Source organism: Condylura cristata, unplaced genomic scaffold, assembly GCF_000260355.1.
Source record: "Condylura cristata isolate star-nosed mole 26May11 unplaced genomic scaffold, ConCri1.0 scaffold00023, whole genome shotgun sequence".
In the NCBI taxonomy this organism is placed as follows: Eukaryota; Metazoa; Chordata; class Mammalia; order Eulipotyphla; family Talpidae; genus Condylura; species Condylura cristata.
The window spans coordinates 23706652-23733852 of NW_004567124.1; the positions used below are offsets into that span (position 1 = coordinate 23706652).

At 44.4% G+C, this 27201-nt stretch overlaps 4 protein-coding genes across 6 annotated transcripts in view; 2 read left to right on the plus strand and 2 right to left on the minus strand.

Moving 5' to 3' along the window:
• The first annotated feature begins 1158 nt into the window (after positions 1-1158).
• Positions 1159-5222, plus strand: SERINC4 (serine incorporator 4). The gene is given in 11 exon segments (XM_012728538.1): positions 1159-1743; positions 2079-2315; positions 2317-2385; positions 2542-2605; positions 2684-2852; positions 3180-3271; positions 3668-3715; positions 3847-3962; positions 3964-3995; positions 4191-4270; positions 4273-5222. Coding segments are annotated over 11 exon segments (1260 nt in total). The 5' UTR covers positions 1159-1425; the 3' UTR covers positions 4308-5222.
• Positions 5223-5308: 86 nt separating this feature from the next.
• Positions 5309-7063, minus strand: SERF2 (small EDRK-rich factor 2). 2 transcript variants are annotated; one of them, XM_004687856.2, is made up of 3 exons: positions 6972-7063; positions 6272-6380; positions 5309-5647 (listed from the first exon to the last, which is right to left on the minus strand). In XM_004687856.2, the coding sequence occupies exons 1-3, from the start codon at positions 6976-6978 to the stop codon at positions 5584-5586; spliced, it is 180 nt and encodes a 59-aa protein (XP_004687913.1). In that variant the 5' UTR covers positions 6979-7063; the 3' UTR covers positions 5309-5583. The 2 variants fall into 2 exon arrangements, with proteins under 2 accessions (XP_004687913.1, XP_012584144.1); XM_012728690.1 differs by having other exon boundaries at positions 5309-5670.
• An 11748-nt stretch (positions 7064-18811) lies between these two features.
• ELL3 (elongation factor RNA polymerase II-like 3) lies at positions 18812-23228 on the plus strand. Of its 2 annotated transcripts, XM_004687857.2 has the most exons (11): positions 18812-19009; positions 19231-19266; positions 19616-19734; positions 19852-20053; positions 20142-20221; positions 20365-20440; positions 20585-20762; positions 20873-20915; positions 21034-21205; positions 21420-21464; positions 21542-21738. In XM_004687857.2, the coding sequence occupies exons 1-11, from the start codon at positions 18878-18880 to the stop codon at positions 21650-21652; spliced, it is 1194 nt and encodes a 397-aa protein (XP_004687914.1). In that variant the 5' UTR covers positions 18812-18877; the 3' UTR covers positions 21653-21738. The 2 variants fall into 2 exon arrangements, with proteins under 2 accessions (XP_004687914.1, XP_012584190.1); XM_012728736.1 differs by having other exon boundaries at positions 21420-23228.
• The window catches only part of PDIA3 (protein disulfide isomerase family A, member 3), a 24789-nt gene continuing 20810 nt past the window's right edge, over positions 23223-27201 (minus strand). Inside the window, exons 7-12 of the mRNA XM_012728539.1 lie at positions 26588-26770; positions 25900-26008; positions 24684-24812; positions 24133-24212; positions 23760-23817; positions 23223-23590 (exon numbers count right to left, since the gene is read on the minus strand). Coding sequence (XP_012583993.1) covers positions 23477-23590; positions 23760-23817; positions 24133-24212; positions 24684-24812; positions 25900-26008; positions 26588-26770 — 673 coding nt within the window. The 3' untranslated portion in view covers positions 23223-23476. The remainder of the gene's footprint in view (positions 23591-23759; positions 23818-24132; positions 24213-24683; positions 24813-25899; positions 26009-26587; positions 26771-27201) is intronic.

Here is a 27201-nt window from a genome sequence, read left to right on the forward strand (position 1 = left end):
ACAAAGTCCGAATTGTCATAGTGAATCCTCCCTTCTATGAGGTGAGAGGGGTACACCCGCAAGTCTTTAAAGCTCCACAGGCCAACAGCTGTCTGAAAATGAAATGGTGGCCGAAACTGGGAAGGAAAACCCGCCAGAGTCAATAAAGGTGATAGGGTAGGTCTTCCCTTTGTCCTCCCACGGGCTTCTGCTGCAGAAACTTCTTATATATTCCCATCTGAGATATTATGTTTAGAGGGAGGCTAAGAGCCAAGGGTGAAACAGGCTCTCAGGAGGTCTGTTCAAGCCTGCAGGTAACCTCTTATAATGAAACTCTACTTGGTTCTAGTGAACAGCAAGTCAAAATAGCTTCAAATCAGCCATTTTGAGAATTCAAGTAAAGAAGAAAGGGAAGGGGAAATTTTGTAATTCAATCTCATGGGTTCACCTCACCCATACATTTCTGTAAGCCTTTCCTCGGCAAGTCACCTTGCTGTCCTACATCTGCTCTATCCTCAGGTGTCCTGCTGTGGGCCTATTTCTTGCACCTGCTGCTGCCATTCTAGGTAGCCCCTCCTCACTGAGTCTACTTGTAGCCACCTGTTCTACATCCTCCTCCACATGGGGGCCTCAGCTGTGTGTGCTGCCTCCAGCTATTAAGGACCGTAGTGGAAAGGCTCTGGGGCAAGGTACAAGGGGTGAGTGAGAAGCAGCCAGGATACAATTTGGTAAAGATCAAAGGAGAACCTGAGTTAGACTGGGGCCAGAGGTGTAATGAGTGGACAAACCCATGACATGCCCTACCATTTCTCACTTGCACACTCCCCTCCAGATCCAGATGCCATCAGGACTGTGTGCACATCTGTTTGACGACTCCCACTGCCCAGTGCTCAGTGGCTCTGTGGCTGTTTATCAAATCTGTGCAGGAACTACAACTTTTTTTTTTTTTTAAGATTTATTTATTTATTCGTACAGAACTGGGGTACAGGCCAGAGATGCAGAGGGTGAGAGGCTTCACCAGAGACAGAGTGGGGAGCAGAACAGGCAGATCGACGAAATACACTGCTGAGGGGAGCAGCGGGCGGGTCAGGAGAGGTCTGCCACGCCATGTGGTCACCTCCAGGGCAGGCGGGGATCGAACTCATATGGAAGTGGCTTTAGTTTCTTAGTGAACTCATATGGAAGTGGCTTTAGTTTCTTAGTGCAGTGCTTTAACCCGCTGCGCCACCAGGGAGGGCCGGAACTACAACTTTTCCCTGCTGCAAGCTGTGCTGCTGGTCCTCTGCACCCTCCCACCACCTGCAGGTACAACTGCCTAGTAAGTTTGTGTACTTTAGGTGGGGAGAGGGTAGGATAGACACAAGCTGAGTAAAGAAAATTATGAGCTAAACAGCACTATAAAAAGAGAACCGGTTTAATCCCTTCTTTCACTGTAGTTGTGTGACTATGAGCTACATATTTACCCTTACTGAGCTTCTAGTTTCTAAAATGGAGAGAACAGGAGGCTATTATGTGCAGACTCTTGCACTTTCCCTTTGTCCTCCCTCCCCTTTAGTTTTGTTTTGTCACCCTCCATGGGCACTGTTCATTGTCCTTTGCTTTTCTTCAGAATCTGGATCTCTTTCCCACCTAACCAGCTTTTGGATCCTCAAGCTGCTATTCCTGCTAGGTCTCTGTGCTGTTGACTTCTGCATCCCTGCTAAGAATCTCTTCCCAGGTACCTTCCCAATTTCACTCTCATCAGGAGTAAATGAAAGGATTTCCTAAGATAAAAAGGTACAAATAGGGCAAGTAGTGATGTGCTCACCTACATTTTCCACTAGTGCTTCACTTGCATTTTGACATTGCAACAGCATCTGTGGAGGCTTCATATTCACAGCCTTTGCCCATTCCTGGAATAAAAACTGGTAAACAGCACATAACCCTGAAGGCTCCTCCTGGGACAGTTGTCTGACATTACTAGACCCAGTGGGACTGGGTAAGGGATATAACAACTCAGTGGTCTAATCACTTCCTACTGAGCAGTATCAAAATCCTCAGAAATATGACAATTCTGTGAGACAGACTGGATGTCTAGTCACACCAGTCTTGAGTTATAGTTGGTAATGGATAGAGTTGGGGCCCCAAGCCATAGCCCACCTCCCCCTGGCCCCCCACCCCCACCCAAGCAGACAGGTGCAGCCCAAGACTGGTGCTGGTTCCTAGCCGTGCTGTTGGCCACCCTTGGATTCTACTGTATGGCAGCTGTGGCAGCTCTCCTGTTCCAACATGACACACACTCAAATGGCTGCCTGCTCAAGATGCTTAGTCCGCATTTTTGCTTCTGTGACATCCTTCTGCATTGTCTCCATTGCTCCTTGCATCCACCTCAGTGGGTACATGCCTTGCAGCACTCCAGACTTGGGAGCCTTGTAGTATAGCAAATTGCCTTAGCATCCCCAATCAATAGCCTGTCCTCCCCAAGGGGTGCGAAATCCAAAGTGAAGGTAGAGGGAAATAACTCTGTTAAGCAGTGATCCCGACTCACCCCCACTATGGCCTTCCACAAGCCTCTATTGTTAGATCATGTATCTGACCTCTGCGCTGTCCAGTCGTCCTCCAGAGAGGTAATAGCTATAGTGGCAGAGTGGACTTCTACTATAAAACTTTATGCTTGTCGAATACCTCTTTGCTCTTACCTCACTTGTCTGTTGGCCCTTCTCAGTAATCCTTCAAGGACAGGATCACACCATGTGCCTGCCAGCCCTGAGTACAATGGGACCCCAAACACCAAACACTTCTTTGGCAGTCATCATGAATGCTTGTGTACTTTTTGTTCGGTGTATAAAGGTGTCAAGGAAGAGGTGTGAGTTGGGAAGATATCCAGGGCACAGAGGATAATGTCTGGGACCATGGTTTATCTAAACTTTAGAGCAAGACTACTGTAAGGAAAGCTCCCCCTGCACAGAACAATTTCTAAAAATAGCACTTGTCAGATGATCTGTATGAGATGAAGGGAGCAGGGTGAATGACTTGAGATTGAAAATAATGTGCAAATACTTTTGGCCTTCACAAGACCTAAACCTTTGGGGAAAAAGTGATGTGGGAGTACAGTGCCAGCCTATGAATTGTCAGTATGGACCAACTAGCAGTAATTATCCTTGGGCAATATTTCCTGCTGTGTGACTGGACCAGCCTGAGAACTGTCTCTTCTTTCTCAGCAAAGAGGCTTCTTACCTGGCTGAGGTAATGTGAACCTTATGGATAATCAAGGTTTACAGCTATGATTCCAGGTGAGAATGGAGAGCTCAGTGTCCCGATGCCCCTCCCCCCCCACAGACACAGACACACACACATCCTACCAACCTCTACCCAGAATGTTCAGATTCTAGCTATTACCTTTTATTGAGTACCCACAATGTGCTAGGCACTGTGCTACTTTACATACATAATCTCATTTAATGTAATCCTCACAACAACCCTGTGAGGTAGGTATTTGCTCCATTTTACAAATGGAGAAACTGAGGCACAGAGGATTAAACATCTTACCAAAGTTCCCATAACCGGTTATATGCTGAGGCTAGAATTTGAACCCAGGTGTGCCTCCACTTTTTACATCAGATTAATTTTTTCAAAGAAGATAACTGTCCTGTATTAATACCCTCACATTTTAAAAGTCATTGCAAACAGACTGCTTTTTGTTTTACAGAAACCCTCACTTTCTGCTGCCCCCAAACATCTGAACCAGAAGGTGAGTGTCATGTGAGAATTTGTAAGAAAATGTAGATTTCTGTAGAATGCCAAAGAGCACTCAAGCACCTTTACAAAAGCTGGGTAAGGGAAGAGCTGCTTTGAGTGCAAAAGCACTCTTCCCTTACCCAGAACAAGGGGCCGGGGCTGCCAGGCCAAATGACCAAGAGACTTCTCTAGCTCCCCCAGTGCAAGCTCAGCATCTTTCCTACAGCTATTCTGCCTTTTACTTCATCTTCTTCTTTGTATTACTCTTATGTCATAGTTACCCTTACCAACTGGTTTAGGTAGAATAAGGGTGAACCTGGGATCCCTAGCTCCTGAAAACCTAGCCCTTTTAGGGGAAGAGCAATTCAAAGCCATTCCTAAGGGTTTTCAGGAGCCACTCATTCATATCTGGCATAATCTTTGGTGGGACGGTAGGACAGAATCTAAAAGCTAAAGTCCTAAATATTCTCTAACCAGAAACTTTGGTTTGATAGCTAAAAAGGAACATAGCTAGAAAAGACCTTCATTATGGGTAACTGGACTACTTTCTGGATCAAAGTTGCCTCATGCTGGCCTAGATATTCCTCCATCTGGGGTTGCTACTAACATGATTGTTGGTCTCCCAGCCTTTTACTTTAGGATACATCAAATTGATATTATAAGGTGACAGATAGTTATACTAGGTTCTTTTAGTAACAAGAGCTCCCCTGAAATTGCACCCCTACATTGTTGGCCATCCCAGCAAATACTTTAAGGACAATAGGCAGTTATCTCTTTTGGCTGAAGTGGTTACTATATCTGAAATGGAAGAAGTGGCCATGCATAGTATAATGTCCTGGGCAGACTATCTGACTCACTTGAGCTACCGTTAGGTTTCATCTCCGCTCAAGAGCCTTACCCTCAAGTCAGCAGTTCAGGAATCACTGCTGATCCCAGCAGACAATGTGGCATCAGCACTTCCCTGGGCTGTGTGGTGGACGTGGGAACAGGGAAAGACCAACAGGGACTGAAAACTTACTTGGCTGTGCCCTTGGAGATTAAAGGAAAAGCAGTTCAGCCCTGGGCACAGGGATAAAAGCCGCCCAGAACCAGGACATGGGAAGAAAGGAGCAGAGAGACGACCCTAGGTTTCAATCCTTATCTTGAGGTCAAATGAAATGGGAAGACAAAAACCACCCTCATTCCATGAGGAATGACAGAAGAGAATGTGAACATTTGAGAACAGCTAACCATGGGAAGTCAGTGAGCAGCAGGATTTTGGCCAACTTTCAAGCAGGCAAACAAACTGAGGAAGAATAAAGAAGTGGAGCTTAAAGTGAATTTTGGAGTCCTCCCTCTTGGGCCTTCAACTCCATCCCTGGGATGGTGTTTAAGGTCTGCATGGCAGACAAAAATCACAGAAAAGAATTCCATATTCTTAGAGGATCCCTCTACCACATATCCAGATTAACTATTTGTCATAGTATAATTAAAAAATTTTCTGTGATACTTTCTTTAGTCTACATACCCACCACCTTTTGGAATCTAAAGGTCTCTCACCTTTTGGTGGGAAAGGGCAGCCATTCCTCCATCCCCATCCCCCCAAAATCCCCAGTCAAACCAGGCGCTCAAGGAATTACAAAGCTACTTTTAATACTTTGGGGTGAGCCCCACAGGAATAAAAAACACTGGGAAGGGGTAACCCCCCCTCACCCCCAAGAGTTGCCCAGGGCGGGAGAGGCTACCTGAGGGGAAGGAAGCACAAAAGGGACCCACTGCAGACTCAGGGCAAAGGGAATGCCATCGGTGCTGGGACCTGTGAGCACTACAGGAGGAAACGCGAGCGTGGTGGGACTGGCTCCAGGCACACAGGCGAAGGGCAAGAGGGTTGGACACGAAGCCACAAAGCTACTTGGGTTCCTCCTTCTTCTCGTTTGCCTTTTTCTGCTTCTGCTGCATGATCTCCGAGTCCCTGGGGGTAGAGATGATGGGGCACTGGGAGGTACCAGAGGGCAAAAAGGACAAGATGCAGGGGGATGAAGGGCACAAAGGATAAGATGGAAGTGGATGGGACAAAGTTCAGCGTGTGGTTGCTGTATTCCCACCCTAGGAGAACAAGAGGAAGAGAGCTGAGACTCAAAAGGCAATCAGTCTCTATCTGGCCGTTGTCCAAGGGGTCAGAAGTCTGGTCACATTGGCCCAAGGCTCTCTATTCTGTGCTGAGTACCACACCCAGCAAAGCCAGTGAGAAGGTTGGGAGAAGGGAGGAAAAACAGCAGCAAGGAGGGCCAAAGTTCCGGGCTATCATAACCACTACTGCGCTTGAAATGTGAAGCTCCCTGCCCTTGCCCTTCAGGTCAGGCCCAGGGCGCTCAAAAATCGGACCAAGGGCAGGCACCCTCCCCAGTCCCTTCCTGTAAGATTGAGCTCAGTGTGGAGGCCGGGGAGGAAATAAAACCCTAAAGAGAGGCAACCCTAGAGTTGCCCCCCACAACTAATCCAGATGCAAGTCCTGCAGTAGCGCTTTCCTGGTACAAACCTAGGTCTAACCCAGGCCTCCTCCCTCCCCACCCCTCCCTCCCCTCCCTGGGGCTACCTCTGCTTGCGGGCGGCAGCAGATAGCCCGTCATCTCGACGCTTTCCTTTAACGGAGTCGCTCTGCTTTTTCATATTCTTCTGGCGGGCGAGCTCGCGCTGGTTACCGCCTAAAGAAAAACGGCATAAGGTGAGACGCGGGGCCTCCGGCCATACAGTGGCGACCCTACTCCCTCACCCCAGGCCAGCAGGGTCCCACACTTCATCCCCTGCACCCGACACTGGGCCATTCCGAGCCTAGGCTGCTGTCCGCGAGGGGGAGGGGGAGGCGGGAGCTGCCACGAGACAGGTCAAATTGGGGGATGGAGAAAACGGCCCCAAGGAACCTTCTAGAGGTTTGTTTCGAGTGTAGGGATGGCGTGGGGGCCCAGACAAGTATAGTGGTGTGCGTGGATGATCTGGGTCTCTGTGGGGGGTGGGGTAAGATTTGGAATAGGGGTTTCTGGGCCCATCACAGTGCTCTTCTCCCCACACCGCGGAAAGTCGGGGAGGGTCTCTGCCTGCCCCAGGGGAGAGAGGGTCTCAAGAAGTGGCGGTGGGTCAAGAGCCGATTTCCGGCTCGAGTGTTGAGGGTCGCTGAAAAGCGCTCCCAGAGAGAGGCCTCGCTGGGGACGCCAAGAGGAAGTCAGAGCCGGAATTCGGCGGCCGTGTTTAGTGCGGACAGAGAGAGAAGGGCAAGAGGAGGGGGTCTCAGTGCTCACGGGTCATGGCGACGGCAGCGGCTCCGGCCTGCCTCCGTTGCGTCCCCTCGTTCAGGCCGACGTTGAAGGCCCCGCCCCTTTCTTGCAGCGTAACGAAGCCGTCCTTGCCTCTCCGCCCTTTCCCGCCCGAACGCGGGCCCCCATTGGGCAGGAAGAAGCACGTGGGTCCGCGAGCAGCTCTCGAACTCGAGCGGATGAGGGGCGGAGGTTCACCGGACTAGCGCGCTGCGTGGGGCGGAGCTTCCCGAGAGAGGCTTGGGTCGCACCGGGAGAAAGTAGGCCGGGTCACGTGGACAGGGTGGGGGTGTAGGGGTGCGGCTGGCGATGTGGCGCTTGGGCGGGTCGGATCACATGATCTGACCGAATGACGTGTGGCCACTGTTCAGGACGTTTACTAACTCTCCGGAAGGAAGCACTGGGGTGATCGAGGGCGAGGGTTGCCAGGGCTGGTTCAGCTCTGTAGTGTTCTCTGGATTCTAGGACTAAACGACCCTGTTATTTAGGGTTACCTCCCCCCCACACACACACACGGCCGAATCACCTATTTGGACAGTTCTTCACATCTCTTAAAATCATGCAATTTCAGAAACTCCCCACTTTCATAAACCCTTCCAGTATAGAAATTCGTAGCCACATCCAATACGGCCTAAAACTTTTGTCTTAACTCATTTCCCCACTGGAACTTTTAATGTCAAGGTAAGTATTGGCAGACCCCCAAATCACAGACCACAGGGTTGGATCAGCACTGGGAGATTGGGAAATGCACATAACATGCTCATTTCTCCCTCTGGTGGTTCCCTTCACACCCACAGATCCCCACCCCCACCCCACCCCAAAACACACACACCCCCCATTAACTTCATCAGCCACACCTGGTTATTTGTAAGGTAGTTGGACCGGGAACTAACGTTTCCGACTAAGTTTATATTTATTCCCAGCTCTATTAATCTGTCTACAAGACTCCTCACCAATCCAGGAATTTAATGGGGAAAACGAGAAATGCTTAGAAAACATCACAGGAAAGATTTGGTTGTACATTTTAACTTGTGGTTCTCTCCAATATATTTCCCATAGGACAACCAAATTAAGGATGAGCTTCAGACTGCCTTCCCACTCAACACAGAGCTGATAAAAAGGCAGTGGAGGCTCAGCCACTATCTCTGTTTCATAAGTATCACCTGAACTGTTTACTGCTTAAAAAGTTTTCACTGCTTAAAGTTGTTTCATTCTTAAAGGCTATTCTCAAACTTCATTGTTCCTTTGGCAAATTTAACATCAGTGTCACTTGCCCACAAACAGAATAACTATAAAAATAATTACAATTAAAGTGAAATATGTTATTAAACACTACTAAAAGTATTGTCAGTGTTACAGAACCTGGGGCTTGTGCTCTCTTAAAGAAGAGAAGTAGCTCTTTGACGCATCTACTACAAGAATGAAGTCCATTTTCAGCAATCAGACTGTCGACATTCCAGAAAATGTGTATACCTCCTGAAGAGAGGCAGTGTTACTGTGCAGGGCCCCAGCGACAGTCTGCTGAGGGTCTTCAATCCCATCAATGTCAAACTTAGTCTTATTGGAAAGGAAAAGACTTGGGGTTGACAAATAGAAACAGAAAGTGGGGGAATAGAAAGGAATGGCATGCCTACTGTTTGCATTATCTGTAGTCACAGATATTATCAAGGGTGTCAGACTGGGCTTCAGTTACAAGATGAGGTCTGTGTATGCTCACTCCCTCCTCAATGTTGTTATTCAGGAGAACGGGTCTCTTGTTGAAATACAAAATCTCATGGGCAAAAAACATACAGGAGTCTGATGAGGCCAGGTGTTACTTTTTTAATATCTCAAGCCCATGGGGCCTCTTTGGTGGCCTGGGGGTTAAAGTCTCAGCACTATCAAATTATCATCAGCCCTTGCTGCATGAGTTAGATCAACAGCCAGGGAGCTAACATGGAGCAGCAAACTTCTCTAGTCTTGCCCACTGTTCTTAGCAGTGTATTTCAGTAGATCTGCCTATCCTGTTCCCCTTTCTGTCTCTGGTGAATCCTCTCACCCTCCACACCTCTGGCTTACACCCCTGTTCTTTTTCTTAAGATTTATTTATTCATACTGAACTGGGGTATAGGCCAGAGGTGCAGGGACGATGAGAGGATTCACCAGAGACAGAGCGGGGAGCAGAACAGGCAGATTGACAAAGTACTCTGATGAGGGGAGCAGCGGGCTGGGACAGGAGAGGTCTGCCGTGCCATGTGGGCCATCTCCCTGGTGGGGGATCCAACTCCAGCTGAAGCATCTGTGGCTAGCTTCGTAGCCCAGTGTTTTAATCATTGGGCCACCAGGGAGGGCCCTACAACTCTGTTCTTCTATGCCAAAAAAAAAGACATTGCACTTGTATCAAATTCAGAAAGCTACAACAGTTAAAAACAAGGATATCAGGAAATTTGGGGATGGTATCTATGTTTCTGAAAAAGGAACAGTTCAACAGGCTGATGAATAAGATTTAAATTGTCCAGCTACAGAAATAGCAAGATATTGAATGAGTCTTCAGACCTATTTGTGATATATTTTTAAGATGCATTATTGGAAAAAAGAGGGAGAAATAAATAAGAGTTACATAACAGCATAAATCTTTCAGACTATCTCTTGACATACTCAGAAGATTGAAAAGCAGTTAATTTTTATACTTCCAATTTTATTTAATGCTGTTTCTCTATAGTAACAAATTACTGTACCAGGAACACATAGCTCACCCTTTTGAACATACTAAATGTAATAGTTCAGCATTAGTGGCACACATAAAAATGTACAAATCCAGACTCTGCTATTAACTGCATTTGCTTTTGTACACTTATTTTTCTTTGCTTCTATTCCTTAATATGCTATGAAAAAGATTACTAAATATAACTGGATATAAAGGAGTTGGTCTATAATAAGCATCCAGATAATGTCTCCTCCGTCTCCCTTCTCCAAGTCTTAAAACTTTGCTTCTTCAACTTCTTCTAACTCTTCCGCATTAGCTAGTATCTGAGGTGGCCCCAGTGATCCCTCCCTTATGGTATTCACACCCTTATGTAATTCTGTCCAACATGGAATCAGGAAAGAACATAGAACCAGTCCCATGAGAAAAACCAAATGACCCAGTGATCAATGAAATCATGTAGAAGAAAGTAAATTATTGTTTGGGACCTTCTCTCTCCCTATTAACTGCATCCCTATTAACTCCCTTTTAACTATGAGTGAGTGAATGGACTGACCCTCTTGTTGTATTATGCAGTGATAACACAAGACCTCTGACCATCCCCTTATAACTTTTTCCACTTTATCCCCATGTACAAAAGTCTTATTTCCAATCCTGTCAGAACCTACAGTATTGCCACATTTGCAGTCTAATTTTTCCCAGGAGCTGTCAAAATTCACTCTTTTAACAAATATGCATTGTGGTGTGTGCCAACTGTGTGCCAACTATTCTATTAGGTGACACAAGCTATGCAACTTCTGTCAACCAACAAATTCCAGGTGAAGGGAAAAGCTCTGAAAAATCAGAATTTCCATTGCTAACTTATGTTATGACCTCCCTTTTTTGTATAATCATAATTTCAGAAATATTCTGAGCAACCATCAGTTTGCAACTAGCTTGCCTTAGCTTCATAAATTGGCTACCTGGCCCGGGCAAAGTACAGCACCCCAGGGCAGGAAATTCCTCTGTGTTGGGAGACAAAAGGCAAACTCCAGAAGAGATAAGACCCCCAGAGCATTAAGACTCCTGGGAAGCTTCCTTGGTCTTTTGAAACAAAAAGCAAACCTCTGATAAAACTCCCAGGGCATAAGGACCCATGGACAATTTCCTAACATTATTGACACAGGTTTTGCTTAATGCATAACTATGTGACTTAATTTACCCTTTTTTTAAACAATCTCTAACTACTCTTAATTAACCTTTTCCTAAAACAAACACTAGCTACTCTTTGCTAGCCTTAAGTTAGCAATTAACTTCTCTTTAGACAATCACTGATGACTCTGCTAACACAATTTATTCCTTTCCTAGGACACCTAAATCCTTTGCTAACAGCTCATCCTTTCCCAGCCCCCTTACCTTTTGAAGTCATAGTTAAACAGCCATATACATGAAAGTTATCACAAATAGGTATAGTCTAGTATGCCATAGTGTCAGGAAGAAGATGCATTGTTCCCCTCTTCCTTTAGAACTTTTATGCTGATGCATTATTATAACTAACAACTTGCTAAACAGTATAAATAAAGACCTGCTAAAATGATAAGCAGGAAGACTTGCATCCAACTCCCATGCCCACTCCCCTTTCCCCCTTTTTGGAATCTCTGCCTGTTTTGCCCTCTGACAGCCAGTGGCCTGGGCAGTCCCTGACAATTAGGTATTCAATATGTAGATTAGATACAGATATAGACATAGATACGTTGTTCATCTCTCATCTCTGTATACTCAATACCTAATACAACAGTATGTGTGTGTATGCTACCTATCTGTGTATTTCTGTGTGTTATCTATATATGTATATACAAATTGATTGTGACAATTGCCTTGAAGGACAAGTTTTTTTATGATTTTATTTATTTATGCATACAGAAAGGAGATACAGGCCAGAGGTGCAGGGGCAACAAGAGGATTCACTAGAGACAGAGTGGGGAACAGAGCAGACAGAGGAAATACACTGCTGAGGGAAGCAGTGGGTGAGCCAGGAGAGGTCTGCTGTGACATGTGAGTTACCTAGGAATGGATCTAACTCACACTGAAGTGTCCATGGCTTGGCTTAGCTTCTCAGCGCAGCGCTCCAACCCATTTTGCCACCAGGAAGGGTCCTGAAGGACAAGATTCTATGCCAGGATGATAGTGCCATTTTTTTTTAAGATTTATTTACTTAAGCAATATAGAACTGGGGTGCGGGCCAGAGGTATTGTGGTGGTGAAAGAATTTACCAGAGACAGAGTGTGGAACAGAACAGATGGGACTGATGGGAGAAGTGGGTGGACAAGAGAGGTCTGCTGTGTCATGGGGGCCACCTCCCTAAGCAGGGATCAAACTTGTGCTGAATCAGCTTCAGCTAACTTGCTAGTGCTGCGCTTTAACCTGTTGCACCACCAGCGAGGGCCCCTACGCCAGGATGATATCCAAAATATTTAACTGAGTATACAGCCTAAGTACCTACCCATCAAAACAGTTGTAATCTGAATGAAGATTATATGAACAATTCTACTTGTCCTGGGATGAAATCCTAGTATTGATGGTTCTATGAAGGAAGTATATTTTAGATTCTAATTTTGATTGGAAAGGTAAAGCAAGTGACTTTTGAACTAAGGCAAAAGGACAAGTAGTTATCTGATGATGGGAGTAGGGATAGGAACAACATTTCAAGAGCGGAAACAGCATGTGTGAAGATCCTGTCTTGCGCTCTTAGATCATCCCATCAAGAGCAACATGGTTGGGCCCTCCTTAGTGACACAGCATGTTAAAGCACAGCACTAAGAAGCTAAAGCCACTTCAGCATGAGTTCAATCCCCTGCCCCGAAGTGATCCACATGCCGCACTGGACCTCTCCTGACCAACCCGCTACTCCCCTCAGCAGTGTACTTCGTCAGTTGGCCTGTTCTGCTCCCCACTCTGTCTCTGGTGAATCCTCTCACCTCCCCTGCACCTCTGGCCTGTACCCCAGTTCTGTATGCATAAATAAATAAATTTTTTTTAAAAAAAGGGCTATATGGTTAGTAGACAGGTAATAGGCAAGTCACTAGCTTACTACTGGCTCTGAGTGCTTTTAAATACATTGAGCATAACTTTCTTATTTTATCTTCACAATGACCTTTTGTGTGATTTAGAAATCTTGGCAAAGACAAGTTAAATAACTTTTTCAAGGAAACTCGGATAATAAAGGGTGGGGCTTAGACTCTACCCCAGGCTGTGCTCTTCATCAGCAGAATGTACATTTTGAAAAGTTCATTCTGTTGGAGGAAAATGGATTAAAGTATATAAATGGAACTGGGAAGCTCAATCAGGAAGCTGTCACAGACATCCTGGATACTAGCCCTCATTTGGTAATAGACAACTGGAATTCAGTTCAGACTGATTTGAGTAAAAGGGGAAATTTGTTCTCTTATATAACCAACTTGGGAGAATAGGCTGGACTGTGAATGACGGTAGGGAAAACTAAAACCAGTGACAATACCTACATGTTTATTATCTTTGCTTTACTTTCTTAGACCTAGATCCCTTGTCACGATGGGAAATGGTCATCAATGTTACCTGCCCTCACCTATCACAGCTTGTCCAAGAGAGACTCTGAGTCTCTCCATTTAGTTGCAGTTCTTCAGATCCCAAGACTGCTTTGATGGGTCAATTGTCTACCTTTGTGATGGGGAAGATGGGTTTGGAGCATATATATATATATGTGTGTGTATATATATATATATATATATATATATATATATATATATATATATATATATATATATATACATACACACACAACATATATGCGTGTATATGCATATATATATGCATATATGTGTATATATATACACACATACATAGGAAGACATGTATGTATCTATATAGATATACAGATATAGTGACCAGTAGGATAGATATGAGAGCAGGACACCCTAGACTTTTCCTTTTTTTTTTTTAAGATTTACTTTATTTATGCATACGGAACTGGGATACAGGCCCAAGGTGCAGAGGTGTGAGAGGATTCACCAGAAATAGAGTGGGGAACGGAACAGGTAGATTGACAAAGTATACAGCTGAGGCGAACAGCGGGTGGGTCAGGAGAGGTCTGCCACTCCATGTGGGTCAGCTCCCTGGCAGGGGATTGAACTCACATTGAAGAGGCTACATGAGCTTCACAGTGCTGTGCTTTAAGTCGTTGCGCTACTGGATTTACTTATTTATGAATATATTTATTTATTTATTGTTGCCTGCAACTGGGTTGCAGGCCAGAGATGTGGGGGGTGGGTGAGGGAATTCACCAGAGACAGAGTGGGGAGGAGAACAGGCAAATATACTGAAATACAAGTTGAGCGGAGCAGCAGGCAAGACAGGAGAGGTCTGCTGTGCCCTGTGGGTCACTTCCCCAGCCTGGGATTGAACTCAAACTGCTGCTTCAATTGCTGCACATAGCTTCATAGTGCTGACTCTTAACCCCTTTGCACCACCAGGGAGGCCCTCAACCTAGACTTTTCTGTCTAGACTTAATATCAATTAAATATGACATACAAAACATTCAGTTTAAAAGGACTAATCTACCTTGCATCTTTTCAAGAAGCTATCAGGGTTGTATTCCACCAAAATTAAGTAGCAAAACAAATCATAAGATACAGGAAAAAGGACATACAACATAGAAGATAAGTGAAGAAGTTCCCCAAGTTGCTGATAAAGGTAGATACCAGGATGGTAGCGTTGCAGCAGTGAAACTACCACTTCAGATTGGAGCCAGAGGATGAAAGACTCTGGATGCATATATGTAAGTTCAAAATAGGAATCTGAAAAATTGATAAATTATTTGTTAAAGATTTATTTATTTATGCATACACGAGCTGAGGTATAGGCCAAAGTTGTGGGGGTCAGAGAATTCATCAGAAACAGAGTGGGGAACAGAACAAGCAGACTGACTCACTGCACAGTCAGAATACACTGCAGAGGGGAGCAGTGGGGTAGACAGGAGCAGTCTCCTGTGCCATATGGGTCACCTCTCTGGCCTGGGATCAAATTCATGCTGCAGTAGCTATGAAGAGCTTCAATGTGCTGTGCTTTAAACCCTTGCTCCACCAGGGAAGACTTTGATAAATTACTTGATTTAGCATAAAGATTTACTTATTTATGCTTATAAGAGCTGGTAAGCCAAAGGTACGGGGGTGGTAGGGTGGTGAGAAGCTTCACCAGAGGCAGAGTAGGGAGCAGAACAAGCAGATGTACTGAAATACACTGCTGAGGGGAGCAGCAGATGAGACAGGAGAGGTCCACCTTTGTATCAAACACATGCTGCAGTGGCTGTGGGTAGCTTTATAGTGCTGTGCTTTAAACCCTTGCACCACCAGGGAGGCCCTTTTTGATTGTATTTAAAGAGATTTGTACTTCAGAAGAGAGTATGAGAAAGAAGTGATAATGAGAACACAGATAAGTGAAAAAACTAAAAAAAAAAAGAGAAAATTATTAAAATTTTGGAGGGAGTAGAATATGTAAAAAAGGAAATGCAAACAGTACTCTAAGTTTTAGAACTTGTAAGTAACATTTATATACTCATGTTAATATTACATGTTGATCTAAAAAATAACATTACTATTTGGGAGAATGGCGGGAATGTACATGCCTATTTGTGAGACCATAAGAAAGTTAGGTGCCAGATTTTTTTTTATGTCCCATTTTTTAAAATAGAAATCAGTGGCTAATATCTGGAACTTAAAAATCCAGACATGGGATGATATTTAGAAAAAACAATATATGCCAGAAGAAATAACTGAAAGAATTATAATTTCTTTAATCAGTGGGAAGGAGAGTAGAATAAAGACTACTGGTTTATTATTATTATTATTATTATTATTATTATTATTATTATTATTATTATTATCTTGTTTAGGATGCATATGCACATATATAACTTACTTGAAGACAAATTTTAGGTTTAAAAATCCAACCATGGTAGTAAATGAAATAGCCTCCAGAGTAGAGTGGCAAGGGTCTAGGTGTCCTCCCTGGTGGTACAAGGGTTAAAGCACAGCACTGTGAAGCTATCTCAGCCACTGCAGCACAAGTTCAACCCTGGCACAGCAGACCTTTCCTGTCTTGCCTGCTGCTCCCCTCAGCAGTGTATTTCAGTACATCTGACTGTTCCGCTTCCTACTCTGTCTCTGGTGAATTCTCTCACCCTGCACCTCTGTCCCTAGTTCTTGTATGATAAATAAATAAATCTTTAACAAAAACAACAAAAGCTCTTGCCTCTGTTCCCTCCATTCCCAGTGGGTAATAAATCTGAATTGAGAAAAGAAAGTGTTGATAGAAAGAAACAGCAGGGCATCCCTGGTGGGGCAAGGGCTAAATCTCAACTATCAAGCTATCTATCATAGCCATTGCAGTATGAGTTTGATCCTGTCATATGGTGCAGCAGATCTCTCATATCTCACCCACTGCTCCCCTCAGCAGTGTATTTCAGTACTTCTGCCTGTTCTGCTCCCCACTCTGATTCTGGTGAATCCTCTCACCACTGCCCCTTGCACCTCTGTCCTACAACCCTGTTCTTATGTGCATAAAAGAGCAGAACATGCAAGGAGCAGATGCAGAGACAGGATAGGCAAATCATTGCCAGGAGTACCTTATAGGGAAGGTAGCTTTGCTTTGGCAGCAGTTTCTAAGTTATAAGTGACACAGATGGCCAGTGTGGATCACAAAATGACTGAGAAGAGGAACTAAAACACTTTCCCTTTTCACTTTGGGCTTTTCCTGGGCTGGTAATACAATTTACTACTGACCACTTACTCTCTTGAAGAACTGCCTCCACAGAGCACCTACCTGTCCCACATACCTCTGTGAATATATCATGAGCAAAGTCAGGGGCTCTGAGCAGCATTTCCTTCTAAAACCTATGCTTTTCTATTGGTTCAGCTGATATTTGCCATAGACATTCATAAGTTCTCACTCCTTTTTATGTTAACATTTATGTTTATTTATGCACACAAAAACTGAGGTATAGGCCAGAGGTACAGGATGGTGAGAGGAGTCACCAGAGACAGAGTAGGGAGAAGAATAGGCAGAACTACTGAATAAACTGCTAAGGGGAGATTCAGAAGACACAGGAGAGATCTGCTGAGCCTTGTGGGTTTGTTCCCTGGCTCCCAAGGTGGGGTGGGGGTGTCTTTGTAGTGCTAATGTGCCTGGGATAGCTTGATAGTGCTGTGTCTTCAACTCCTGCACCACTAGGGAGGTCCCTCTAATGTTTATTCTTATGTTTATTTCTGAGGTGTGTTTACAGTATCATCATCTGCTCTAAAATGTAGGCCCCTTCAAAGCCAGAATCTATTCATTGATGTACCCAAGGTTTGAGTATAGCATCTAATATATAGTAAGAGCTTGAGAATATTTGTTGAATCACTGAATGAAGAATGTAGATAAAAAATACAATTTTTTTTATTATTGAAGTTATTGTAGGGATTGTACAATCAGGGAGCTGACCCACACCACTCAACAAGACCTCTCCTGTCTCCCCTGCACTTCCTTTCAGCAGTGTATTTCAGTAGTTCTACTTATTCTTCTCCCTACTCTGTCTCTGGTGACTCCTCTCACCATGCAAAATTTCCCAGTAATTAGACTCCTGCCTCTCTTCTCCCTTCTTTAAGACTCTTTCCCCAGTCACCTGCCCTTATAGCATTCCTCCCTCCTCTCTGGAAAATTTCATTACTCTAGCCTCTCCTTTGAGTTTAAATCCAGCAAAATCCAACAAAAGGTCACAGGTGTCATTGGAAAAGAAATGGAACCCTGGGAGACCAGCTCTATCCACAACAGCTTATCAGATTACCCAGCTGTCACCCAGAGAAGCAGAATGTCTGAAGAAACGGATAGGTAAATCTTTTTGTTGTTGAAGTTGCAGGTTTGTTTTAAAAGCAGCTTTATTGACTTATAGCTTATATAAACACATTTTAAAAAAAGATTTATTTATGCATACAAAAACGGGGGGTACAAGCCAGAGGTGTGGGGTGGAGTTGGGGTGGGTGAGAGGATTCACTAGAGACAGAGCTTGAAGCAGAACAAGTGGATACATTGCTGAGGGGAACAGCGGGGAAACAGGAGAGGTCTGCTGCACCATGTGGGTTTGCAGGGGCTGTGGATAGCTGTATAGTGCTGCGCTTTAAACCCTAGCGCCACCAGGGAGAGACCTAAACACACACACATTTGATGAGTTTTGACAGGCGTTCAGGTACTTTGAGGTAGAGGGCACCCAGGATTATATAAATTCAGGAATTTAGCAGAGAGGTCCTAGCTAGGAAATAGAACATTGGGGTTTTTGGGAAACATACTAAATAGGGACAAGTGAAAGAGCCAAAGGCTGGTCTGGTTTGATTGGCCCTACGACCTCACTGCACCAAGTTCGGGACCTCCGGAATACCTTTCCGCCCACCTGAGTCTGCTCTCCATTACAATCTCACATCCTCCCTCTCCTGTCCCTACAAATGGACTGCTACCTCATACCCCATCCCTGCTCACCGGTGGGGGGCGCTCCAACCAGCGACAGTCAAGCTTCATCTCCTGACAAGACAGATGGCGTGATTCTCTAGCAGTCACAGGAACCGGTTTCGCGTCCACTGCAGCATCATAGGCGGGAAAAAGCAAAAGCCCTGCACCTGGTAATGGCGCCAGGAAGTCCTCTTATGGTTCGCCATCATTTGGTCCGTGAAGGCTTGTTGTGGCCTACCAAGCTCAGTCAGTCGAGCCTGTGCAACAACCAGAACCTCTCTACTGCCCCCCACCCCGAAATCCTCCTGAGACTGCGGTCAACTTCACTTTGAGACGGCAACTCAGATTTCAGGTTGACCGAGGAAACTATGACTGGAGATTCTGAGTGAGAGATCTGAAGCTAGCTGTAGACGTTTCACACACACACACACCACCACCCCCGTTACTGGGATAGCCCTGTATGAAATCCCACGCTGTGCAGCTCTATCTAAGAAGAAATTGCTGGGGTCCCTGCGGACGTCGTTGGGCGCAAAGCACCACCCACGCTACCGGGAAACCTCTGGGGTGGCGCGGGCTCGGGGGTGGGGCCAGGGGCGGGGCCCTGGTAAAGGGCGGGACACACCTAGGCTAACCAGTGTGCCCGCCTAGTCCTGCACAGCGGAGGTGGTAGTGGTGGCCCTCGCCTGTCGTTCTGCTTGCGCTCGACCTCGCGGCCATGGAGGGATCCCAGGAGTTTCTGAGCGGGAAACTCCGGCTCTGCTTCACACCGGCTGCCCGGACCAGCCTCCTGCTTCTCAGACTCAACGATGCGGCGCTGCGGGCGCTGCAGGAGTGTCAGCGGCTACAGGTGAGACTGCCCCCGGGCCCCCTTTTCCCTAACTAACCCTTACATCTTGCGACGTCCAGTCTTAGGCGGCGACCTTAGAAAGGGACTTGGGGATACGGAGCCAGTATCCGCAGGCTCCTGTCTCCCCACCTCTCTGAGTGAACCCCGCGAGGCAAGTTCTCCTCGAGATCCTGGAGAGGCAGCCGCCTGGAGCTTGGCTAGTTTGTGTGCTTTCCCCACAGGTTCGTCCAGTGATCGCTTTCCAAGGCAACCGAGGGGTACGTGCTGTCCCTGGGTGTGTGAAAGGGTGAGGGGGCGTACAGACGAGTGGGCTCAGGGAAGGAACGGCCAGTTCTGGAGGCCCCGAGCAGTCACGGTCTGACGAAGTTCCGAGAACTGAACCCAGAGTGGGGCCAGCGGGCTGCTGGGGGTGTGGTCCCAGGAGGTTGCGGTTGAAGCGACAGTGCTGCCTTAGCCGCCTGGGGCACTCGGGCCCAGCTGCACCTGGTGTGCTAACGAGCCCCTTGGGACTCAACTTCAGTCTTAGCTGGTTTGGGGAGGAATGGCACTGGCAGGAAGGGGAGGGGAGGACTTCACGGGCTTACATCTCCTTTCATCTCCATCCAGTATCTGAGGCTCCCAGGTCCGCGCTGGTCCTGCCTTTTCTCCTTCATAGTGTCCCAGTGTGGCCAGGAGTTCAGTAATGGTGGTGGTGGCTTGGACCTTGTGTGCCAGCGGTTAGGCAGGTAAGGGGGAATAGATAACAGATAAGGGACTGTGGAAAGCACAGCAGTGGATGTTCAGGGATGCTTAGAAGTTCTCTACCCACCACTTTTTTTTTTTTTTTCCACTACCCCTTCCAGATCTGGACCTAACCGCCTCCATTGCCTGGGACCACTCAGGGAGCGCCTCACTATTTGGGCAGCCATGGATTCTATCCCAGCCCCATCTTCAGTTCAGGAATACAACCTGACAGAAGATGCAAGAAATCCTGAGAGTTGGCATACTGTGGAAGACTATTCTGAAGAATCAGCAATTTCACGGCCACAGATGGCACTAGAAGAGGTGAGGTCAGGAACTGCAGGGAGCTAGGAAAAGGGGGGCAAAGTTGGGGGACCCAGAAGCCAAGTGCCCCTGCCGCTTTCCCCATCAGGTGCCAGATCCACTGACAAGCAGCCAAGGACAGTCACTCCCAGGATCCTCAAGGGAACATATAGCACAATGGGAAGTGAGGTACTTGACACGGTGACACTAACCTGGGAAGCCTTGGTATTGTTTTCCTCTCTAATCTCCATGCTAAACCCTGTAATAAGAGATCTAGCAATGCCCCTTGCTCTGGTCTTTCATCTCTCCCATTCCCTCTTCAAATATCCTAGGAGCCATACATATCTTCCAAATAGAGACCAGGATCCGGTACTGCCTTCCTCTGCTAGCCAGAAACATTTAGACAAGGTGAGTTTAAATAGCAAGTTTTTCAATCAGGTGAAATTTTAAAAATTGGGACTTCTCATTTTGAGGTTTCCAAAACTCAGCATATGGAAGGAATTGTCAAGGACAGAAGAGTAATTTCTGGTTTTATTCTATTATCCCCAACAGAAACGTTCAGCATCTACAGCCACGATAGAACAGAAAGAAAAGAGGCCCAGAACTCTGTCTCCAGCTCCAAGTCCCCTACAAGGGCTGCCCAATCAAGATCTGCAAGAAGATTGGGAGCAAGAAGATAAAGATGAAGACATGGGTCCCAGACTGGGGCATAGTCCTTCAGTCCAAGCAGGTTAAGTTAAAGGAGGGTAAAACTGTCCGCAGTGAGGGGTGGAGGGGGGTGAGGCATTGGCTGCAAGAGAAGGCCTATCATCACTTTTTTGCTTCTCGCTTCTTTCCTAGACTCTGAATCCTCAAATCCTGAAGAGGTACCAGATTACCTTCTGTGAGTTCCCTGCCATTTCCAGTTTTATCAAGCAATGTGCTTACGAGTTATATTTTCTGGGAGCTGGGAACTTTTAGAAGCAATGAAACTGAAGGTGACAATTCTCTGCTCTTGGCAGGCAATACAGGGCCATCCACAGTGCAGAGCAGCAACATGCTTATGAGCAGGACTTTGAGACAGACTATGCTGAATACCGCATCCTGCATGCTCGTGTTGGGGCTGCAAGCCAAAGGTTCATAGAACTTGGAGCTGAGATCAAGAGAGTGCAACGAGGAACTCCAGAACACAAAGTAAGCATTGGCTTCCCAGCTCTACTGGCTATAAGCTGCCTGCTCTCTGCCCATGACTGTGTCCAATGACTAAAAAAAGTAAAAAGCAAGCTTGTTTTGCGAGAAATAGTCTGTCATTTTGTAGAGTAAGAAGTAACGTTCCTTTCCTTCCTTAAAAGAACTGGAGCTTTTTCTCTCAACATTCAACTTAGCGCTAGTATTTTCTTTGTTTCAGGTGCTAGAAGAAAAGATAGTGCAGGAGTATAAGAAGTTCAGGAAGGTAAGACATGACTTGGGAATGGTAGCTAAGAAGCTAGAAATAGTGCATTTTCATAAAAATTTCCTTTTTCTCTGCAGCGGTATCCAGGTTACAGAGAAGAAAAGCGTCGCTGTGAGTACCTGCATCAGAAATTGGCTCACATTAAAGGTCTCATCCTGGAGTTCGAGGAAAAGAACAGGGGCAGTTGAAACTGTCTGGAGGCTTTTGACAATCTGCGCAGTGAGCTACGAAGAACCAAGCAGCTATAAGTGCAATTGTTTGTCCTTTTTGCTGAGTCCATGGTGGTCTATAGGAAAGCTGCTCTAGGTTAAGGTTTTTTACTGATGTCATAGTTTAATTTGCAGGATTTGGGGAGAGTGCCCAGGAAAAGTAGCAGAGCCTAGGATTCTCCGCCTTTAGTTTAGCCAAATGATTTTCAAATCCTGAGAAATGCTACCATTTCTAGGCCAACATACACCTTGAAGACATTAGATTAGATTAAGTGTATTTAGTTTGCTAACTTCCCTAGAGAAAGGATAAATTTTGGTGAGAGCAAAGGGAATATACCTGCATATAATGGGAAGTCTTGGGTGTTACCCTTGTACTCGAAGTATATAAACATGTAAATACGGCTAAAAATTTTAAAGCTGATTGTTTCTGTGTCCTTTGTACAAGTTTATATGCTTTACTTAAATTTTCCTAGGCGGTGTTTCATATACCTGAGCCACTGCTGGGCTTTCTAAAAAATGAGACCTCTAGACCCTAACTCAAATCTTATGAATCAATCCCCAAGATTATGGTTTACTTAAGCTTCTTTACTTCTTCAAAGCACTATATGATGATCTTAATAAAGATTTTATAAGCTCTACCAAATCCCTTCGACAACTGACAAGCAGAGATTATAGTAGAAATAGTTTTTTTTTTTCTAAACATAGCCTGACAAAGATCACCTGCAAATTAGGGCTCTGACTGAACACTGTAAATGTGGTCAGGATTTGGATTTATTTACCACAAAAAAGGGGAAGTAGTTCATTTGAACAAAAACAGACACCAATTCTAGCCTTTTCATTCCTCATGGTTGCACAAGTGGATGCTTCGCTCACAACCAGGTATGACACTGCCTGTCCCAGTTCCACTGGAGAGGGAAGTTAATAGGCCACACCTTGGGCTTTGGAAGAGCGCTGCATCCAGCAGTGTCAGCAATCCCTGAAACAACTTGGATGAAGCCCCAAACCTGATGCCACACCCTCAAAGGGCACTTCTGGGCAGAGAATAGCCTTTAGGAGGCATAAACATGCTCAGCTGCATGGCAAGGATAAACAGCAACCCATTCTAAGGGCAAGGGCGGGGCCCAAAAAACAGAAGCCAACAACGAAGGCCCCTCACCTGTTCTAATTATCAGGGTCCTAAACATAAACATGTAAGGATAGAAAGAAATGAGATTTAGAAAGGATTTGCTGGTACCTGGTTAGTTGGTATATAGTTGTACTGAACAACACTAGCCCTGCAAGGGACTATTGAATGAAAATTTAAAATACAGTTCACTAACTATATTTCAAATATTCAATAGCCACATATTAGGACAATGAGGATTATAGAACATTTCCATCATTGTAGCAAGTTCTACTGGACAGTGTTAGTTTAGTTTAGAGAACCAACCTTTGGTTCTCCATATCATGGGAAAAAAGACAGTTTAAAGGGGGCTCATTTATTGTCACTGTTCCAAATGTACAAAAAAAATTAGAAAATAACCCCCCAATTCAACCCCCCACCCCCACAACACATTCCCCGCCCCCCCCAACACAAATATTTATTTATTTTCCCAAAACCACAAACATAAACTGGTCCTGGTTTTTCCATAAACAGTGCAGCTAAGAAACAGTTTAGAGAAAATTTAACAGGATTCAGATTATATCCAATCTGTTCTTTCAGGGCTGAGAGGTAATAACCCCATATGGGTCCCAGTCCTCCCCAATGGTTTTCCCATCATGGCGGTAGAGTCCTTTCACAAAGGGGTATGTTTGGCTGCTGCTTTAGAGATCCTCCTGTGCCTTCTTCTTCTTCTTAGGCTTTTCTTCTTGAATTATAGGGGGGTTTGTAGCCTCTCGCTGTAGATAGCTAATAAAATCACTTAGTTCACGGCCACCCTGAAAATAGAATTGTTTTGAATGTTTTAATCAATTCTGTATTTTTCCTCCCTTCAACAGATATATTGACCATGAGAATTTAAAGAGCTTCTAGTTAAATAAACCCAAAGAACTGGACATGTACAAGTGTGTGTGTGTTTACTTGTGGACAATGAGATAATACACTTACTTCATATTTCTTTGGATTTTGCTTCTTGTTGGCTGGAGAGAAGTAGATGGTAGGAAAACTAGAGGAGGAAAAAAGTAAAAAATTACTGTTGCAGAGAAGAACCTCTCTTTATGATTTCTAAATTTTACCAGATACTATTCTCCAGCAGTGGCTAAGTAACATCCTATCAAAATTCACAAATAAGAGCTCACAAAATCTGTGATAGTCATGAGGGCTCATGCTGCAGAATTCTAAGTTAGGAAGATTATCAGTGGCTTTGTGTTCAGTTGGATCCCACCTCCTCCCAACCAAATCCAATGAAGAAATAGTTTACAAGTCTACCATTTTTTCCTTTTCATTGCTCAGGCAATTTGTTAGTTTTTAATCTACTTACCCTCTGACTTCATATGGAGAAGGCACATCATTGGCAGTGGCATCCATCTTGGCTATGATGATATTTGGATCTTTGTTGAGCTGTTAATAAAAAGGTTAGATCTTTAAATTTTCTTTTTTTAGTGACTGAGGTGTATGTAGTAATTTAGGACTTAAAACAATCTTTTTCTTCAAACACCTGGATAAGCTACTGCTCAGTTGGGCATAGTGATCTAACTACATAGTATCTAACCTTCCACATGTGTCTGTTTTCTTCTCTCTCTCAGATTCATAGATTTATCTGGCCTCTTAAGACATTGTAAGGACAGAGCCAAATGTTTTAAGATGAAGGAACTTAACAGAATCCTGTAAGCCATCACCAAAGTTCCTGGATACTACAATGAATCTGTTCAATGGAAAGTTAAAACAGGCACTGGACCCGGGCAACTAGGGGGGAAGTCAGGAGAAAGTCTATAGAGAATTTAACTACCAATAGTTAAGATATTAAAATAATAATAATTAGGTTAACTAATTAGTGAATGCATTTATCTTCACAATACAGTTTTGACGTACCTTTTCTCCCAGTTCTTTATACTTAGGCTCCAGATTCTTACAATGACCACACCAAGGTGCATAAAATTCAATTAGCACATCTTTATTTTCATTATTCACTATTTCATCAAAATTCTCTGCTACCACTACCTGGAAAACAAGATTCTCTAGTTGGTAAGACAAGCTGAAAAATAAATTCATGATCTATGTTTATTTCTGGCTCAAATCCTCTAAAAGTTGATGTGTTGCTACTGAAAATACATCACAGAAACTTAAATCACATTTATAGACTACATGAAAGATGATGCCGATCTCCTAGAAACCAAGTCATTCCATTTTCTTGTCTATCACCTGTTAAACTATGTTTAGAAAGACACAGGACTGCTATAACTCCATCCTTAAAATTATCTCAGAGGGGCTTCCCCGGTGGCACAGGGGTTAGTCTCAGCACTATCAAGCTATCGCCAGCTACCAATCCCTGGGCCAGGTTGCTGACACACATGGCACAGCAGATCTCTCCTTACCCACCCACTGCTCTCCTCAACAGTATACTTTGTCAATTTGCCTGTTCTGCTCCCCACTTGGTAAATCATCCCTCACACCACTGGCATATATCCCAATTTTTGCATGCATAAGTGCATTAAAAAAAAAATCTTTGAAAAACAAAAAATCATCTGAGAGCAACAATTTAAAAACTATTCTTAGAGGTTAGCTGGCTGTTCTGAAGAGAACCTAGTTCTCCTAAATGTCATCAGAAAATTCTATGAAAGGTTATATGCCTACACCTACTAACTACTATAAGCTCTACCAATGCTTATTTATGACTCCAGGGAGGAGAGGACAAACAAAAACAAAACACAAAAATCAACAGTTTTCATTTTGACCCAGTATTTTTGGAGTAAAGAAGAGTCATTAAACTCCATTAAAATTGAGGAGAAGTCCTCCCTGGTGGCGCAACAGGTAAAGTGCCGCACTGCACGCTAGGCACAGCTGCTTCAGTGCAGCCCTGGAGGTGATCCACATGGCATGGCAGACTTCTCTTGACCCACCCGCTGCTCCCTTCAGCAGTGTATTTCAGTACATCTGCCTGTTCTGCTCCCTACTCTGTCTCTGGTGAATCTTCTCCCTGCCCCTGGACCTCTGGCCTATACCACAGTTCTATATGCACAAATCTTTAAAAAAATAAAACTGAGGAGAAAAAAAAGAAAGTAGAGCTTGGTGAAGCTGTTAGTCTCACCTTGACAGGCCCATCATTACTCTCTGGAATGGGCTCAGACTTCAGATATCTCTTCAGGTTGCCATCAAAGTAATCCTGCAGGAATCTCTCAAGAGCCTTGCCATCACGCCTGCAATTGGAAAAATACGAGTTAGGTTTATTAATTTATTCCCAACACTGAGAGGATTAAAAGCAATTTCATAGAATAGTTTCTCAATATTTGCTTCAATTTCAAGGCTAAAGAGAAACTAGAAGCCAGAAAAGAGGGAAAGGGCTGTTAACTCTCAATATGAAGAACTACTGACTAACCAAGAGACCTTTCTCTGTGGATGAGAAAGATTACGAGAAGGAAGAAGAGTTTACTTTAGGATAATATGGTATTCCAAAAAGGAAGACATGTAGGAATGTGAAGGGGATGTGCTGGTTTGAAATCACATCCATTTCAAAGAGAGAGCCAAAAGTTCTCTATCTATATACAATGTAATGGCATAATGGAAACAGTCATGTAAGAATTCCAATCCTAAATTTTCAGAATTTATAAGGGTCATAATCCTTAAAGCACCTATAATTAAATTGAGAAAAAGATAATCATAGGTCTTGACTAGGCTAGAAGACCCATCTTCACATTCCAATGTTTTTCTCTTTATAAAAGGCTTTGATAATTTCCTTGCAGAATCAAATTCCAAACACACATTAACTTTTAACTCACGAGAACTCCTCCTGCATGACAAACTTCTCTCCTTTTGCAGTTCTAATAGCAACAACAGGAACCTCTCCAGTAGTGCTTTCCAAGCCAAAATCAGAAAGTTCATGACTAAAGGTTTTGCGGCTAGCAACAGCAAAGTTGAGTTTTTTCCCAGCATCCAGAAATTTCTTTGCCACCATCATCACTCTGTGGGAAACAAGATATTTATAGCAAGACTATATAGGGTGGTAAAGTACTTTTCAAACCAAGAATCAAAAGGCTAAAAAAGTGTAGACAGTATTTTACAGTTGATGCATCCTCTGGAATCAATTTGAACTTGTGTTCCTGGGCACTGAATCAGGATTAAGATACGCTATTGCCAAACTGGTAGAACCTAAATAGTCCTTCCCACTGAATCTTGCTTTATTACATGACTATAAAGTATTGTAGGCATAACAACTGGTCTAAAAAGATAATTTATAAAATTAAGATGCATCAAGAAGCTCAACAGGTACAATATTTTAGATCACATCTGCATCTTTTACTAGAAGGTTATGAATGTGGTGTCACAAGGCAAGAAAAATCCTATGGAAAATATAACCAGTAGATTTGGATATAGATCATGCTTCAAATGTAGT

What these genes read in the sequence shown, in the direction of transcription:
- SERF2 (XM_012728690.1), bottom strand. An exon ending in GCTGCCGCCCGCAAGCAGAG is followed by an intron (nt 5,671 to 6,271) that starts GTAGCCCCAGGG and finishes GGTACCTCCCAG; the next exon opens with TGCCCCATCATCTCTACCCC.
- ELL3 (XM_012728736.1), top strand. Translation starts at nt 18,878, where the DNA reads ATGGAGGGATCCCAGGAGTTTCTGAGCGGGAAACTCCGGCTCTGCTTC. An exon ending in AGGAGTGTCAGCGGCTACAG is followed by an intron (nt 19,010 to 19,230) that starts GTGAGACTGCCC and finishes CTTTCCCCACAG; the next exon opens with GTTCGTCCAGTGATCGCTTT. An exon ending in GAGGAACTCCAGAACACAAA is followed by an intron (nt 21,206 to 21,419) that starts GTAAGCATTGGC and finishes TCTTTGTTTCAG; the next exon opens with GTGCTAGAAGAAAAGATAGT.